This window comes from Mustela erminea, chromosome 17 (genome assembly GCF_009829155.1).
Source record: "Mustela erminea isolate mMusErm1 chromosome 17, mMusErm1.Pri, whole genome shotgun sequence".
In the NCBI taxonomy this organism is placed as follows: domain Eukaryota; kingdom Metazoa; phylum Chordata; class Mammalia; order Carnivora; family Mustelidae; genus Mustela; species Mustela erminea.
The window spans coordinates 32,085,702-32,098,153 of record NC_045630.1 but is presented as its reverse complement, the minus strand read 5'-3'; the positions used below and the strand labels follow the sequence as shown (position 1 = coordinate 32,098,153).

The following is a 12,452-nucleotide window of genomic DNA, read 5'->3' as shown; positions in this document are numbered from 1 at the left end:
CGATTCCTCCAAAACTCTATCAGTCACATTTGAGGTGAGGAGGGAAGACATTCAACAGTCAAATCCCAAAATAGTTACCCCTCAAACCCCCTGATTCAGGGAGCTCCTAAAACATCTGTCCCCACCAAACTCAGGGTTCATCTGAGAAATGGGAAGACAGACTCAGAAAATGGGGAGCCCAACACAGCGGGGCAGAGAGATCGCAGCAAACCTGGAGAACAGCCCTTCCAGGCCTGGGCAATGGTTGGTGGGCTCCAGGGGTAACGTCCCCAGGGAAACTGGGAGTGATCGCTCACCCAACTGACTACATTCAGCCACAGAGAGTGGGGCATCAAGACAGACTGAGGGCTCTTCTAGAGACTCAGGGAAGAATTATTATAGAAACACAGAAAATATTGCCAAAGAGAAAATTTAAAAAAACAACAACAACAAGGTGATGGTTAACTCCTGGGAAAAACACAAATTGTTGGAAAGGAAAGGAAAGGAAATGTCACCCACATACATGGGCTCGGTAGTGAACCACACTTACAAAGTCTGCGAAGTGACTACGGTTTGAACAAAACACAGGAGGCAGCTTCCCGAGAGAAGGAAGAACAAGAACCAGGGAAACCATCGTGCCATCCGTGTTAAAAAAAAGGAACACCAAAAACCCCATAGGTAGGGTTGATGCATCAGGAAATGTGGGAGCCAGCAGACAACTCAGAAACACTGAACATTTGGAATGAGCAGTCCACTGACGGTGGGGAGGGTGGGTGGGAAGGGCATGCTGGATGCAGGGAACCCAGGCCCCAGACCAGGAGAGCTGGGCAGACGACGATGCCACCGACGGACATGGGGAGCTTGGGGACAGAAGCACTTTGAGAGAAGAATATACTTCAGTTCAGGCAGGTTGGGGAGGCGGCGGCACAGACCATGAGCAGGTGCAGGGAGAACTCCACGGGGAAGGAGGACCCCCCAGGTCTGGGTGGAAGCTGACACCTGGCTGCATTGGCTGGTGCGGGCAGACAGACGGACCAGAAGGAGGAACAACTGGTGAGTGATGCCTGGTGCCCACAGGAGGGGAGTCTCTAGAAAGAGCCATCAAGGCCCACAAAGAGCTCAAGGGCACTGAGAACAGATGACTCCACAGTGTCCGTGGGTTGGCACTCCCACATCCTCCCACGGCAACACCTCCCAGGAGAATTTCGGAGCCGTGGGGGCTGGAACCACACTGCGGCGGGTCAAAGAGGGAGCTGGAAGTGAGGAAAGAGACTCGGTTCTGTCCCGGGCTGGCCGTGGAGGACCGCTGTGGAGGAACCTGTCCTCACACCCCGTGACTCTTGCCGTTCTGGGACGCCAGGAGCTTCATAAGCCTGAGAGCGGCACATCCGTGGGCCAAGAAATGTGTGGGCCAAACCTCACAGCCCCTAAGGCCCGCCGCCATGACCCCCACCCAGGGCACACCTGCCCCCGGCGATGGCCCACAAGCCTCCTGCACTAATCATGCTCCCTCAGGAGGACTCCATGGTCTCAACCGGGGCTGTGACATGCTTGTCTGCACCACAATATCATGCATCCCACAAGGAAGAAGGTACAAGAAGCCAGGCAGCCTGTGCTGTCCATCGCTCCCCTTCCCATGACAGCCCAGCTCTAGGAACTCCACCCTGCCTCTGCAATGGACAGCTCAGGCTCTAGAAACTTCTGGGAGCCTCCAAGGGGCCACTTCAGCCGACGGGGGAAAGCCACCCCTCATGGTGTGGAGCCAGCCAGGGTGCTGGCTGGCTCCATGATCTGCATCACCCTTGCATTGGGGAAGAGGCAGGAAGGCACACGGGTGCAGAGAAGGCCTTCTGGAGGTGAGCGAGGGACTGGGAAGCTTACTCCTTCAAACCCTCACTCACCCGCAGGCCTAACGATGGCCCTGCTCTCCCAGGAGGTGAGCCCTCCAGGGGCTCTAGCAGGAAGACCTCCCCACAGGAGGTACACAAGGCCAGCTGTGACCTGCAGGTGCTCGGGGAGGGAGAGCACAAGTGAGGCAGGCCTACCTTGGGAGAGACTCCCCTGCAGGAGACTTGCTTAAATTTCCTGTCTCAGAAATGCGGAAGGACCCCAGACAAAGACGCGCAACCTCCTCCATCTGACTCCCGTGCGCAAGGCAGCCTTCTGATGGCTGCGCGTCGGTGCCTTCTGCTCTAGGAGAAGGAATGAAAGCAGCACTGATGGCAAAGATACCCAGGTTTGATGCACACAGTCCTCATCTCACAGCCAGCCACAATCCAGTAACTCGCAGAGATGCTGCTGTCAGTCTATACACCCAGGGGTACCTACAAGAACCACAGCCGCACTGGGCCTGCCTGGCCCCCGTCACAGGGTCGTGTCACCCTCCCCATCCCCGGCTACCTCCGGAACCTGCCACGCAGAGCCAGATGCCTGTCGGGTACTTGGCAGGCCATGGGCTCCGCCGCAATTAGCAAGCTGGATCGTGATTCAGCATCAGGCGCTGGCAGCCTCCACCGGAGCGGAGCAGACGCTTAAAAATAGCAGAGCCGCAGCTGCATCCACCAGCGGGGGGCTGCCAGCCCCCAGCCAAGCCCACCCTCCCCAGCCCCCCAGAGCAATGAGCGGGGTTCCCATCAATCCCCCCCAAACTCCAGGGAACCCTGGGCAGTGAGCGGGGCTCCCGTCAAGCCCCCCAAGGATGCCAGGGTCCCCTGAGCAATGAGTTCATAGGTCATGAGCTGTGCAGCTGGGACTCGGAGATGGGCTCCAGGCTCTCCCTGAGTCCCAGCCTCGGCCCAGGGAGCCATTGGTGAATTCCCGGTCTTTAGTCTTCTCTCTGGGCCACAAACACTGATCACAATTACTGCTTCCCAGAAGAGGACTAGAAATCTGCCTTCACAGCGCCAACGTGTCCCCCGACCTGTCCCTCCGTCCTCATTCTCATACACCTGCTGGGCTGTTCTACCTGTCAGAACCCAGATGTCTTGGGACCAAATTCACCATCTTCCTAAAACGAACTCTTCTCCCTGACTTTCCATTCCACATACGGACGCTCCTCACGAGAACTCCGACTGCCGCTCCTCCCTTGCTTCATGGCATCTTTTTGGCTTCCTGTCCCCTCCGCCCCAGCCACTGTGTCCAACACAGCCAGACCATTTTCCAGAGCAGCACTTCCCAGCCTCGGGCCCAGGGCTGAGCTGGGCTGCGCGCCTCCGTGTGGTTCCGCCCGGTGCATGGGCCGGGGTCAGCGGCACCCCTAGTGTCTGCCCTCTGGACGCCAATCCCAGTCACGACAACCGCTGTGTCTCAGACAGCGTCCAACACCTGAGGACAGATATGCTGTAAAGCATGGCTCAAACATGCTGCTCCTTTCAGGGCCCCGCAAGGGCTCGCCGAGGGCTTCCCGAGGAGTTCTTGGGAAGGAGACAGTGTTCAGGGTATTATGCTTCTGGTTCGTCATTTCCTTCCTCTGGGGTTTTGGGCTTAACCGCCCTCAGGCTGGCAAGTCCCTCAAAGGCTCTGGGGCTGAGTGCCCCAGCAGGGAGGCCGTGGGGCCACGGGCCAGGATGGGACCCCAGCCCCACCACCCTAGCCCGCCTGTCTCCCAGTACTGCAGTTTGAGGGTCTGAAAATGGAGATGAACACAGTACCTGAGTCACAGGGTTAAACGAATTAATATGTGGAAAGCACGTAAACCATGCATAAAGCAGCCAACCACTAAACGCTGGCCTATGGCCACCATGTCACCATCGTCACGCTCACCATCCTGGCAATGCTTCGTGTCTCTTACCTACATGTCTCCAAAACACACTCGCAGTTCAGGCCAGAGTGAGGCCCCCCAAGCAGCACCAAGCCTCACACTTGCCCAGGGACAGCGCTGCCTTTGTCCCCTGCCCTCCACCTGTGTTTCTACTCCTGGACCCCACGGTGCTGCCTGCACTCAACACAGACCTTCCCCATCACTGTGGCAGGAGACAGAATTACCTCCCGTCAAACTGCGTCCCAACCCCCGGGGGATGGAATCCCAGCTCGAGGTCCCAGGCAGAGCCGGTGACGGTGCCTGGTGCACAGTGAGTCTTTGGTGATTCTGATGGGAATGCTCTTCCCAATACTGTGATAACTCTTCGTAGACGGGTATCCCAAGGCAGAGCTGGACACTTGTGCTAATGTATTCTCCTAAAAGTACAGGGTGAGGACAGGTTTCAAACTCTCGGTTCTTATGTGCACGGTCAGAAGCATGGCAAGACCACGGCTCTGCTGGTGTAGTGTGTGCAGAGTTCATTCATTTTCTCCCAGAAATCAGGAATCGCTTCATCACAGTTCAGCCTTGGTATTGGCTTTGATGACTTATCCATGGTCAGGAGAGTGAAACCCCATGGACTGTGCTCGGGAGCGTGACTTTCCCAACATGACGGGTTCCCCACGACACCTGCTCCCCGGTCTCAGCGTGAACAGGTCTGGCTCGGGAACCGTGTTCACTGGGAGCTGTCATTTCTTCACTCAGGCCTCGGGACCCATCACCCCGTGTGTTGGGAAACCCTGGTAGCGCCACCAACCACATTCCCCACACCCTCAGAAAGGGACCTGCCACGCCAGCTGTGGGCAGCTGACTGCCAGTGCCCCACAACCCAGCCTCCGGGGGCTGGACCCTCAGGCCCCAGGGGACAGACCTGGCACAGGGACAGATGAGGACACATGGGGCAGACGGATCCTCCACGGGGTGAAGAACAGCTGCATAGTAAAGTCTGCAAGAAAGTACCAGCTTATCCGAGTACCCCCCAACCATGAATGTGTCCAAGGGAAGTTTAAGGGAGGACAGAGTTGCTCGTGAATGCACAAAGTCTATTACCCAAGATGTGAGGGAAAGCACCTGCCCAAGGCAGGCTGAAGAGGATTTGTGGAGAATGAGATACACAGGAGGTACGGATGGCTCGCAGCCGTGGAGCTCGCATGCTGGTCCAGACACCGCTGTAAGTGCTTTTCCACATGTGACCTCGTCTAAGCCAGAGAACCCCTGGGAGGTGGCCACCGTTACAGCCCCCACCTATCTGCAGGAAGGCAAGTGACATCACAGGGAAGCCCTCAGGGAGAGGAAATCAGGGTCCCCATCCTGGCTCCACTGCCAGCCTGCTGGGAGACCCCCAGTCCACCTGCTCAGCGGTGATTAATCCCCCTCCGAGGTCCCTGCAGCATGGGTGCGTGTCCAAGGCCCACGCCGGGTAGGCCACGGGTCTGAACGACCAAGACATTTACTATGTTTCTAATAGCCATCATGGAAAACAAAAACAAAAACACGGTTTCTCCTATGCCACGAAGCTATCCGTTTATAACAATAGCAGATAATCACACTTAGAAAGCCCATAATACTTCAATATGTCGTAACGACGTGCTGAATTACAGAGATAACTAAGACAGAAGCATCATTTTTGCCATTTATTGGAATATTTCTCACTCTACCCCCATTTTCACGGGGGGAGAAATAAAGATGACTATTTCCCACATGTGACTTTCCAGACAACGCAGGCCTTGGGTCCTGCCTGTTGTTCATCTCTGACTCCCACCCTGGCTGGCCCAGAGCCTCGCACATCAGAACGACTCAGAATATTCTTGCTCAGCAAATGATCGCTGCCTCTTCGAGGCTTACTTATTGTTTTACTATTTAGAGTGAAACGGCTGGACAGCAGTCTTTCTAAATTGCGGCGCGTGCCACAGCCAGGGGAGCGAGGGGTTTAACCGCGGGGCGACTCCAAAGGCACCTGCCCATCCCGGTGAGCCCGGCCTCTCCACCCAAAGGTCCCCAGCACATTCTGGTCCCCAGCCCAGGCGTTTAAGTCCAAAACTTCAAAAACAAGGAAACCCTAAGTATGAGAAACAATTTCCCAAGCCCCTGGCCACCGTGTCCTCCCTTGCCTGAGCAAGGGCCCTGAGCAGTTGGCCCTGAGCCTGGGATGTTCTGGACTCTTTTCGGGTAACGAATGCATGTGAGGCTCCTCACGCCAGTCTGCAACACCCATGCGGCGGAGTGGGGTCACCCACGTCTGGAAGCTAGAATGCGGGTGGAGACAGAGGGCTCCCAGGAGGCAGTGAGTAGACGGGGTGACTGTGGGGAGCCCGACCTCAGCTGGCCTGGCCACCGCCCACCCCATCGGCCTGGAGGAGGCCCCTGAAGAGCTCAGGCACCGCCACCACACACGGACCCACAGGTCGGTCAGAAGCCCTGTGCGTTTCAACTCAGAATGTTGGAAGGAGGAGGGGGAGGAACAAAGGAAGCGTCTGCCTGGGAGAGGAGAAACTGCCCCGTGAAAGATAAATTCAAAGCGACTTAAAATGCAATCAGAGCTAACCTCCTATTACTGTAGGTATTAACCCATCACTTCTCCGCAGGCCCACTCCGGCAGTAATTCAATGTTTACCTGACCTAAGCCAGACGTGGCCCACTTGGTGGCCTGGGGACCCACTTGCAATTGATTTTTTTAGGGGCCAGCAGCTGTAATCAAATACTGGGAGTGTCTAGCAGTTGGCTGATTAGGTTAGAGCAAACATTACGACCTGTAATTTGGGAAACTGCACATGTGAGCTTCCGGATCATCCCCGGGCCCCACATCAGTGTCTCTAAGTTCTGTGTAGAGCAAACCGCGGGGAACGTTCAGGGAATGACTTAAGAAAACACACGAATTGGAAAACAGCAGATTGTTAACACCCCCCTTCTCTCTCTCTCTCTCTCTCTCTCACATACACACACACACACACGCACATTTGCACACATGCCACTCTTCCTTCAGAGCTCAGCTCTGGGATCACCTCCTCCTGGAAGCCTTCTCTGCTCTCCCCTGAGCTCTGAGGCCTCACAGTACCCCTTCATCAAAATTCACACTGGTCTGCCTCAGGTACCTGCCAAGGGCTGACTTCTGTCCCCCCTTACCCCCAGACTCATATGTTGAAGCCCAAATCCCCCTGAGCGACTGGAGGAGGTGACTGAGCTTAACAGAGGTCCTGAGGGTGGAGCCCTGAGCCACTATGGCTGGTGTCCTCCTGAGAAGGGACTCCGGGGAGCTCCCTCTCCCCACTCCCTCTACCCACCACACACGGCAGGAATGGCCACTTGGGGCCCCAGCAAGAAGGCGGCCATCTGCATGGACCTCGCTGGCCCCTGACCTCTGATGTCCAGCCTCCAGAACTGCAAGAACATGAAGCGCTGTCGTTTAAGCCACAGGTCTGTGGACTGCCCACACCTGACGCCAGTCCTCACCCCCATGTCTCATCTGAGCTCCTAAAGCAGGACTTACACACAGTAAGCACTTACTAAGTTCCTTTGGTTAGGAGTAACCATGCAACGGGAGGCAGGCAGAGCTTGGCAAGACCACCTCAGTTCCTCGCCCACAGCAGCTCAAAGCCCTGCTTGAATCCGGCAGGCTACAGTGAGGAAAATCTCGGGCCCTTCAGGGCTGCATTGGCCGAGGGCAGGACAGGGTTGAAGACCAAACCAATGTCCTTCTTGCCAGTGACACAGGCATCCAAAGCCAAAGGGAAGGAAGAGTCAGAAGTAAAAAATTCTCAATTCAACAGTATCTCTTAATCCCATGGTCGCAGATCTTGGCTGCCAAACCACTAAGGAGCCTACTGACCCGCCGACCAGCCAGGAGGCCAGAACAGACTCAGTCAGTCCCTCTGTGCTTCCAGAGCTCAGGAGAGCCAGCCCGGAGCCCACCCTGGAAAAGGAACCTAACATTCCCTGCAGAGGCCCAATGCCAGGGCTGCCCTTGGTCCCAGTGCACAACACTGCTCAGGAGAAACCGTTGTGCACAACAGTGCTCAGGAGAAACCGTTACAAAGATTCTAGATCACACAGAGTGCAGTCGGGTAAAGAGTCAGTGGGATCCCGGCGTTGTAAGTGAAGACGTGATGTGCAGCAACCACAGACTGGCACTGGACATGGACAAAGCCCTTGGTGACTCCTGGATCCAAACACAACCCCCTGCCTACGGTGTCCCACTGGCCCAGTGCCTCTAGCAGCTGAGGTGGTGCCTGGGATAAAGGGAGACAGAGGGGGCATGTGGAGGAAAGCCCTCCCCTGCTGCAGACTCTGAGCACTATAGTAAATCACTGCCCCCACATGTGTGCAAATTCCCCTCCCCCAGGCTTGTGCGAGCATGAAAATGGCCCTGAGCCCAGGGACGACTGCAGGTGCGTCCCTCCTGCGGGCTCGAGGACCTTCTCCATCCGCAGACAGGACTCCTCCCCCAGTCCACCCATGGCAGGGCCCAAGCAGGAGCACCCCCCACCCCGCCTGAGCTCTCCCAGGGTCAGGCCCCACACGCGGAGGGTGTTTCCATGCCGTGTCCTGACACACCCCAGGCCCCGAGGAGAGAGCTCTCCTTCCGGGCCAACAGTCATCCCGCTGTGTCTTGTGTTTATAAAGCTTCTGTCCCCTGACCTGCCTCCTCCATGTGCCCCCTCTGCCCCCAAGAAGTGCAGAGGAACAGCCCACCACCCCAACTGCCCATGAAGAAACCAAAGCCTGGAGAGGTCAAGTGACTTGCTGATTCAGAGGTGACAGCACTGGTCACGGGGTGTGGGTGACAGAGGGGTCGCTCAATGAAGACTTACTGAAAGCCCATGAGGACTGAGTCTTTGAAGGACTGAAAGCCAGGGCTGCCAAAGGGTGGAGCGTACAGCACCCAGCACCTAGGAGCTGAGAGGAGGCCCCGCCCCCACCACCGCACTCACACATACGCGCCCCTGCACCCAGCACCCAGCGCCCCCGCCACCACGCTGACGAACACACACATGCCTGTACGGAGCACACAGCGCCCACCCCCGGCCCCACCACCACACTCATGCACATGCCCCCCTGCACTGAGCACATACATAGTGCCCCCGCCCCGACCACCATGCTCACGCACCCCTACACTGAGCAAACAGCACCACCGCCCCCACCACCACACTCCTGTACACACACCCCTGCACCAAGCACAAAGCGCCCCCGCCCCAACCACCACATTCATGTGCATCCCTGCACCATGTCCCCAGGAGGGAGGGCCTGCCGACCTCCAGCTCTGCCCTCCCCACCAAGGCTCTGCTGCAGTGGAGACCCCGCACCTGTGCACAGGTGGGCTGCCTGTCCTGCACATCCTGCCCTCCCTTCCGGCCCATTGGCACACATACCCAGAATCCAAGGTGCTCAAACATCACCCAGAAAATGACATAAGAATCAATCTCCCGGCCCCAAGACGTTAGGAGCCACCAATAGCCGGGATGAGCTCCGCAGTGGTGGTTGTACCATTACTGCCTACACTGGCTATGAGCAAATGCCACCGCCTCCTCCTCTTCCCTTCTCCCCCTCTCCTCCTCCTCCCTGCTCTTCCCCCTCCTCCCAGCTCCACCTCTTCCCCAATCTCCCCCTCCTCCTCCCTGCTCCTCCCCCACCTCTCCCACACTCCTCCTCCACCTCTTCCTCTTCCTCCGTGCTGGGGAGTGTGGGAGCTGCCCGGGCTCCACCCTCCAATCCTCTTCTCCGCTCAGCCAGCTGCCCTGGCAGCCCCTCCACGCAGTTTGGGTCTCTGTCCCCCGCACATGCTGGGCAGATGGCTACTGAAAGGATGTCCTACAGGCAGCGGCAGCCTCCTCCTGATCAACAGGGCCTCACCTGCGTCACTGCACATGACCCAGCCTGACCACCGGCAGCTCGTCTCTCTCCATCTCCACCCACGGCCAGCCTTCCTTGATATGCACCTATTGGGGCGCATAGGTTAAAGCCTCTGCCTTCAGCTCAGGTCATGATCCCAGGGTCCTGGGATCGAGCCCCGCATCAGGCTCTCTGCTCAGCAGGGAGCCTGCTTCCCCCTCTCCCTGCCTGCCTCTCTGCCTACTTGTGATCTCTGCCCTGGTGGAGAACAGCCTACTAGGTGGAGGGGCCAGGACTTCAGAACCTGGGGCTCCCACTTGCAGCGGGCTTGGGATGCACGCAGGGGTGCTGGGTGGAGCACTGGAGCTGGCAGATGGTTAGCAAAGGCCCAGGGGTGGGCAGGCCATGCAGGCGGTACACAGACAGGGCCCCGGATCGCCCTGGACAGTGGCACCAGCTGCAAGGTGACTGCAGGTGCTTCGTGAAGCCGCGATGTGACGTGAGCCATCTGCCCGTCACGGGGTTGGCTGCCCCGTGGCTGTTCCTGCTGCTCCAGCCAGCTGAGTGAACCCTTAATGGGATGCGGGACAAAACATCTCTTCACGGGGCTGCAAAGCCTCCCAATCAACTCTTCAAATAAGAGGCACACGCCCAAGATGGGGGTGGGAGTGTGCAGTGTGATTTGGAGGAGTGTCTCTGCCAGGGCTGAGATTTCTGTCGTGGTGATAGAGGTTCCTAAAGACCCGGGTCCCCCCGGCCTGTGATGACGATAATGGCTGTTGACAGACAAAGCTGAATCGGAAAAAGAGAGACCACGCTTGGGGACTGTCACTTCATTTTCCTTTCCTGTGACTGCGGTCCAATCCACGGCAGTGCCAGCCCCTCCCTGCGGAGCTCCAGGGTGGCCCTTTCCCCCTCACCTGTCCTCTGCCTAGAAACTGAGGGGAAGAAGCACGAAGTCCCTCAGACTCTGGAGGTCTGAGCCCAGGCGACTCTGCCCTTTGCTGCTGTGTGACTTCAGGCCAGGCGTGCCTGGACCACCTTTCTGAACAGGACAAGGACGGCCACGATGATACCACGCCTGCTTACTAGTGGCTTATTCCAGAGCCCACAGGAGTCACGATAGCACTCTGAGGGCGTGTTCTCACTACTCCCATCTTACAAAAGAGAGAGAGGCTTCGAGAGGTCAGACAGTTTGCCAAGACCAAGCACCTCATCAGGGCCACCCTGTGTGGTTGTTCCGGTTGTGTACTGTACAAAGGAGCTCCACCTGGGGCGACAGTTACACTGCCGATGAATGCTGACGTCCAAGACAGCATGAAGTGGGCACAGGGCTCCCAGCGCCCCACTGGGCATGTCCGAGAACGATTTCCTTCATGACCCACCAGACGCCCATGCCCGGATCCCCATGCAGGAGCACAGGAGCTCACGCTCCCTCTTGGCCTGACACCTGCTGCGGAGCAGACCCTGAGTCGGCTCTGGCTGCCTGGCTGGGGGATGGAGCAGGTGCACGCTGGTGTCCATGAGACTGGGAGCCCAAGGGAACAGCAGGTGGACGTGGGGCACCAAGCAGGACCCTGCCCAAGGACCAGGACCACAAACGCTGCTCTCTAGCAGTCTGGAGGGTAGACATCCCAAGGCAACCTTGCTGGCTGGACCCAGGCGTCACAGGGCTAGCCTCCCTGGCCTGACCTGTTTCCTGCCTTTTCCAACCTGCCCTTCTGCGCCCCAGGATCTCAGGACGGCCCGAAGACAGAAGGGAGCCTCACATGAGGCCTGTCCTTCAGGGTCCGGGTGGGTCCCACCTGTTTGCTCAGTGAGGAGCACGGGAGGGGCGTCAGCTCTCACCAGGCCCCGAGATTCCTGTAGGTGGATGTTTCCCTAAATGTTCCCTGACTCCTGCCCAACATGCTCCTCTGGTGCTTCAGCAACCCTCGGTTCCGCCGTCCAGCAAGCGTGTCGGGCTCCAGCTGCAGCACAATGTGCGAGTTCTCCACACACCATGCTGTACCACACGGGACGGGGACTTCATGCCAGCGGCCTCTGTCAGTACTGTGCACGACCCACTCTTCCCTTTGCATGACTGCCACTGATGATGAAGTCCTTGAGACTGTGCTAGGGACACCTCCACCAGGAAGCCTTCCCTGATTACTCAGGAGTCGCCCTGAAGATTCTCACCCTCTCTATGTCAAATGACAGTCCTCAGCTCCGTTGCCTGTGCCCACAGGGGCCTGCACTCCCCTCTGTCATGACGTGTACCACTCTTGGTGCTCACATTCTCCACCAGACTTTGATCCTCTGCATGCTGTGGACTCTGTCAGCAGGGACTTGACCAACTGAGAAAAGCTTTCTTCTTGGGTGGGGTGGTCTCAAGGTTTGGTGTGGACCAGAGCCAGGGACTCACAAGTCCTTGTGACTCTGCTAAGTCGGGAGCTCCTCACCAGGCCATCGCCAGCAATGTCCGAGGCTCCCCATCCCCCGCACTTCTGGCCCTTCTGGTCCTGAGCTTATCTGGGACAGGGCAGCTCCTCACAGACGTGCTCTCAAACCCTCCAGCAGGCGCCGAGTGCTAGCCATTCTTCCCAGGGATACCGTGAGCGTTCCTGTGCCAGGACGGAGCATGCGAGAATCTGACGTGACACGCTCCCCATCCTCAGAGAAGGGTCTGACCAGTGAGGAATGGGCCGCAAGGCAAACCACTGGAACGCGACGTGTTCACACTTGGGTCGAGCAAAGCGCTGTGCGACGCGGTGCTGAGACGGGCTGGCCCTACCTGGAGGAGAAGGGGTTGGCTCTGGCCGAGAACAGGTAGGCTGTTCCAAGCAGCGCACACGAGGTTGGTTCCAAA

The 12,452-nt window shown here is 57.8% G+C and overlaps 1 protein-coding gene across 1 annotated transcript in view; it reads right to left on the bottom strand.

Annotated features, from left to right (window-relative positions):
* LOC116575916 (sushi domain-containing protein 4-like) overlaps window positions 1-9,656 on the bottom strand; it is a 65,089-nt gene extending 55,433 nt beyond the window's left edge. The window contains exon 1 of the mRNA XM_032317547.1: window positions 9,626-9,656. Within this exon, the coding sequence (XP_032173438.1) occupies window positions 9,626-9,641 (16 nt within the window). The 5' untranslated portion in view covers window positions 9,642-9,656. The remainder of the gene's footprint in view (window positions 1-9,625) is intronic.
* Between the last annotated feature and the right edge of the window lie 2,796 nt (window positions 9,657-12,452).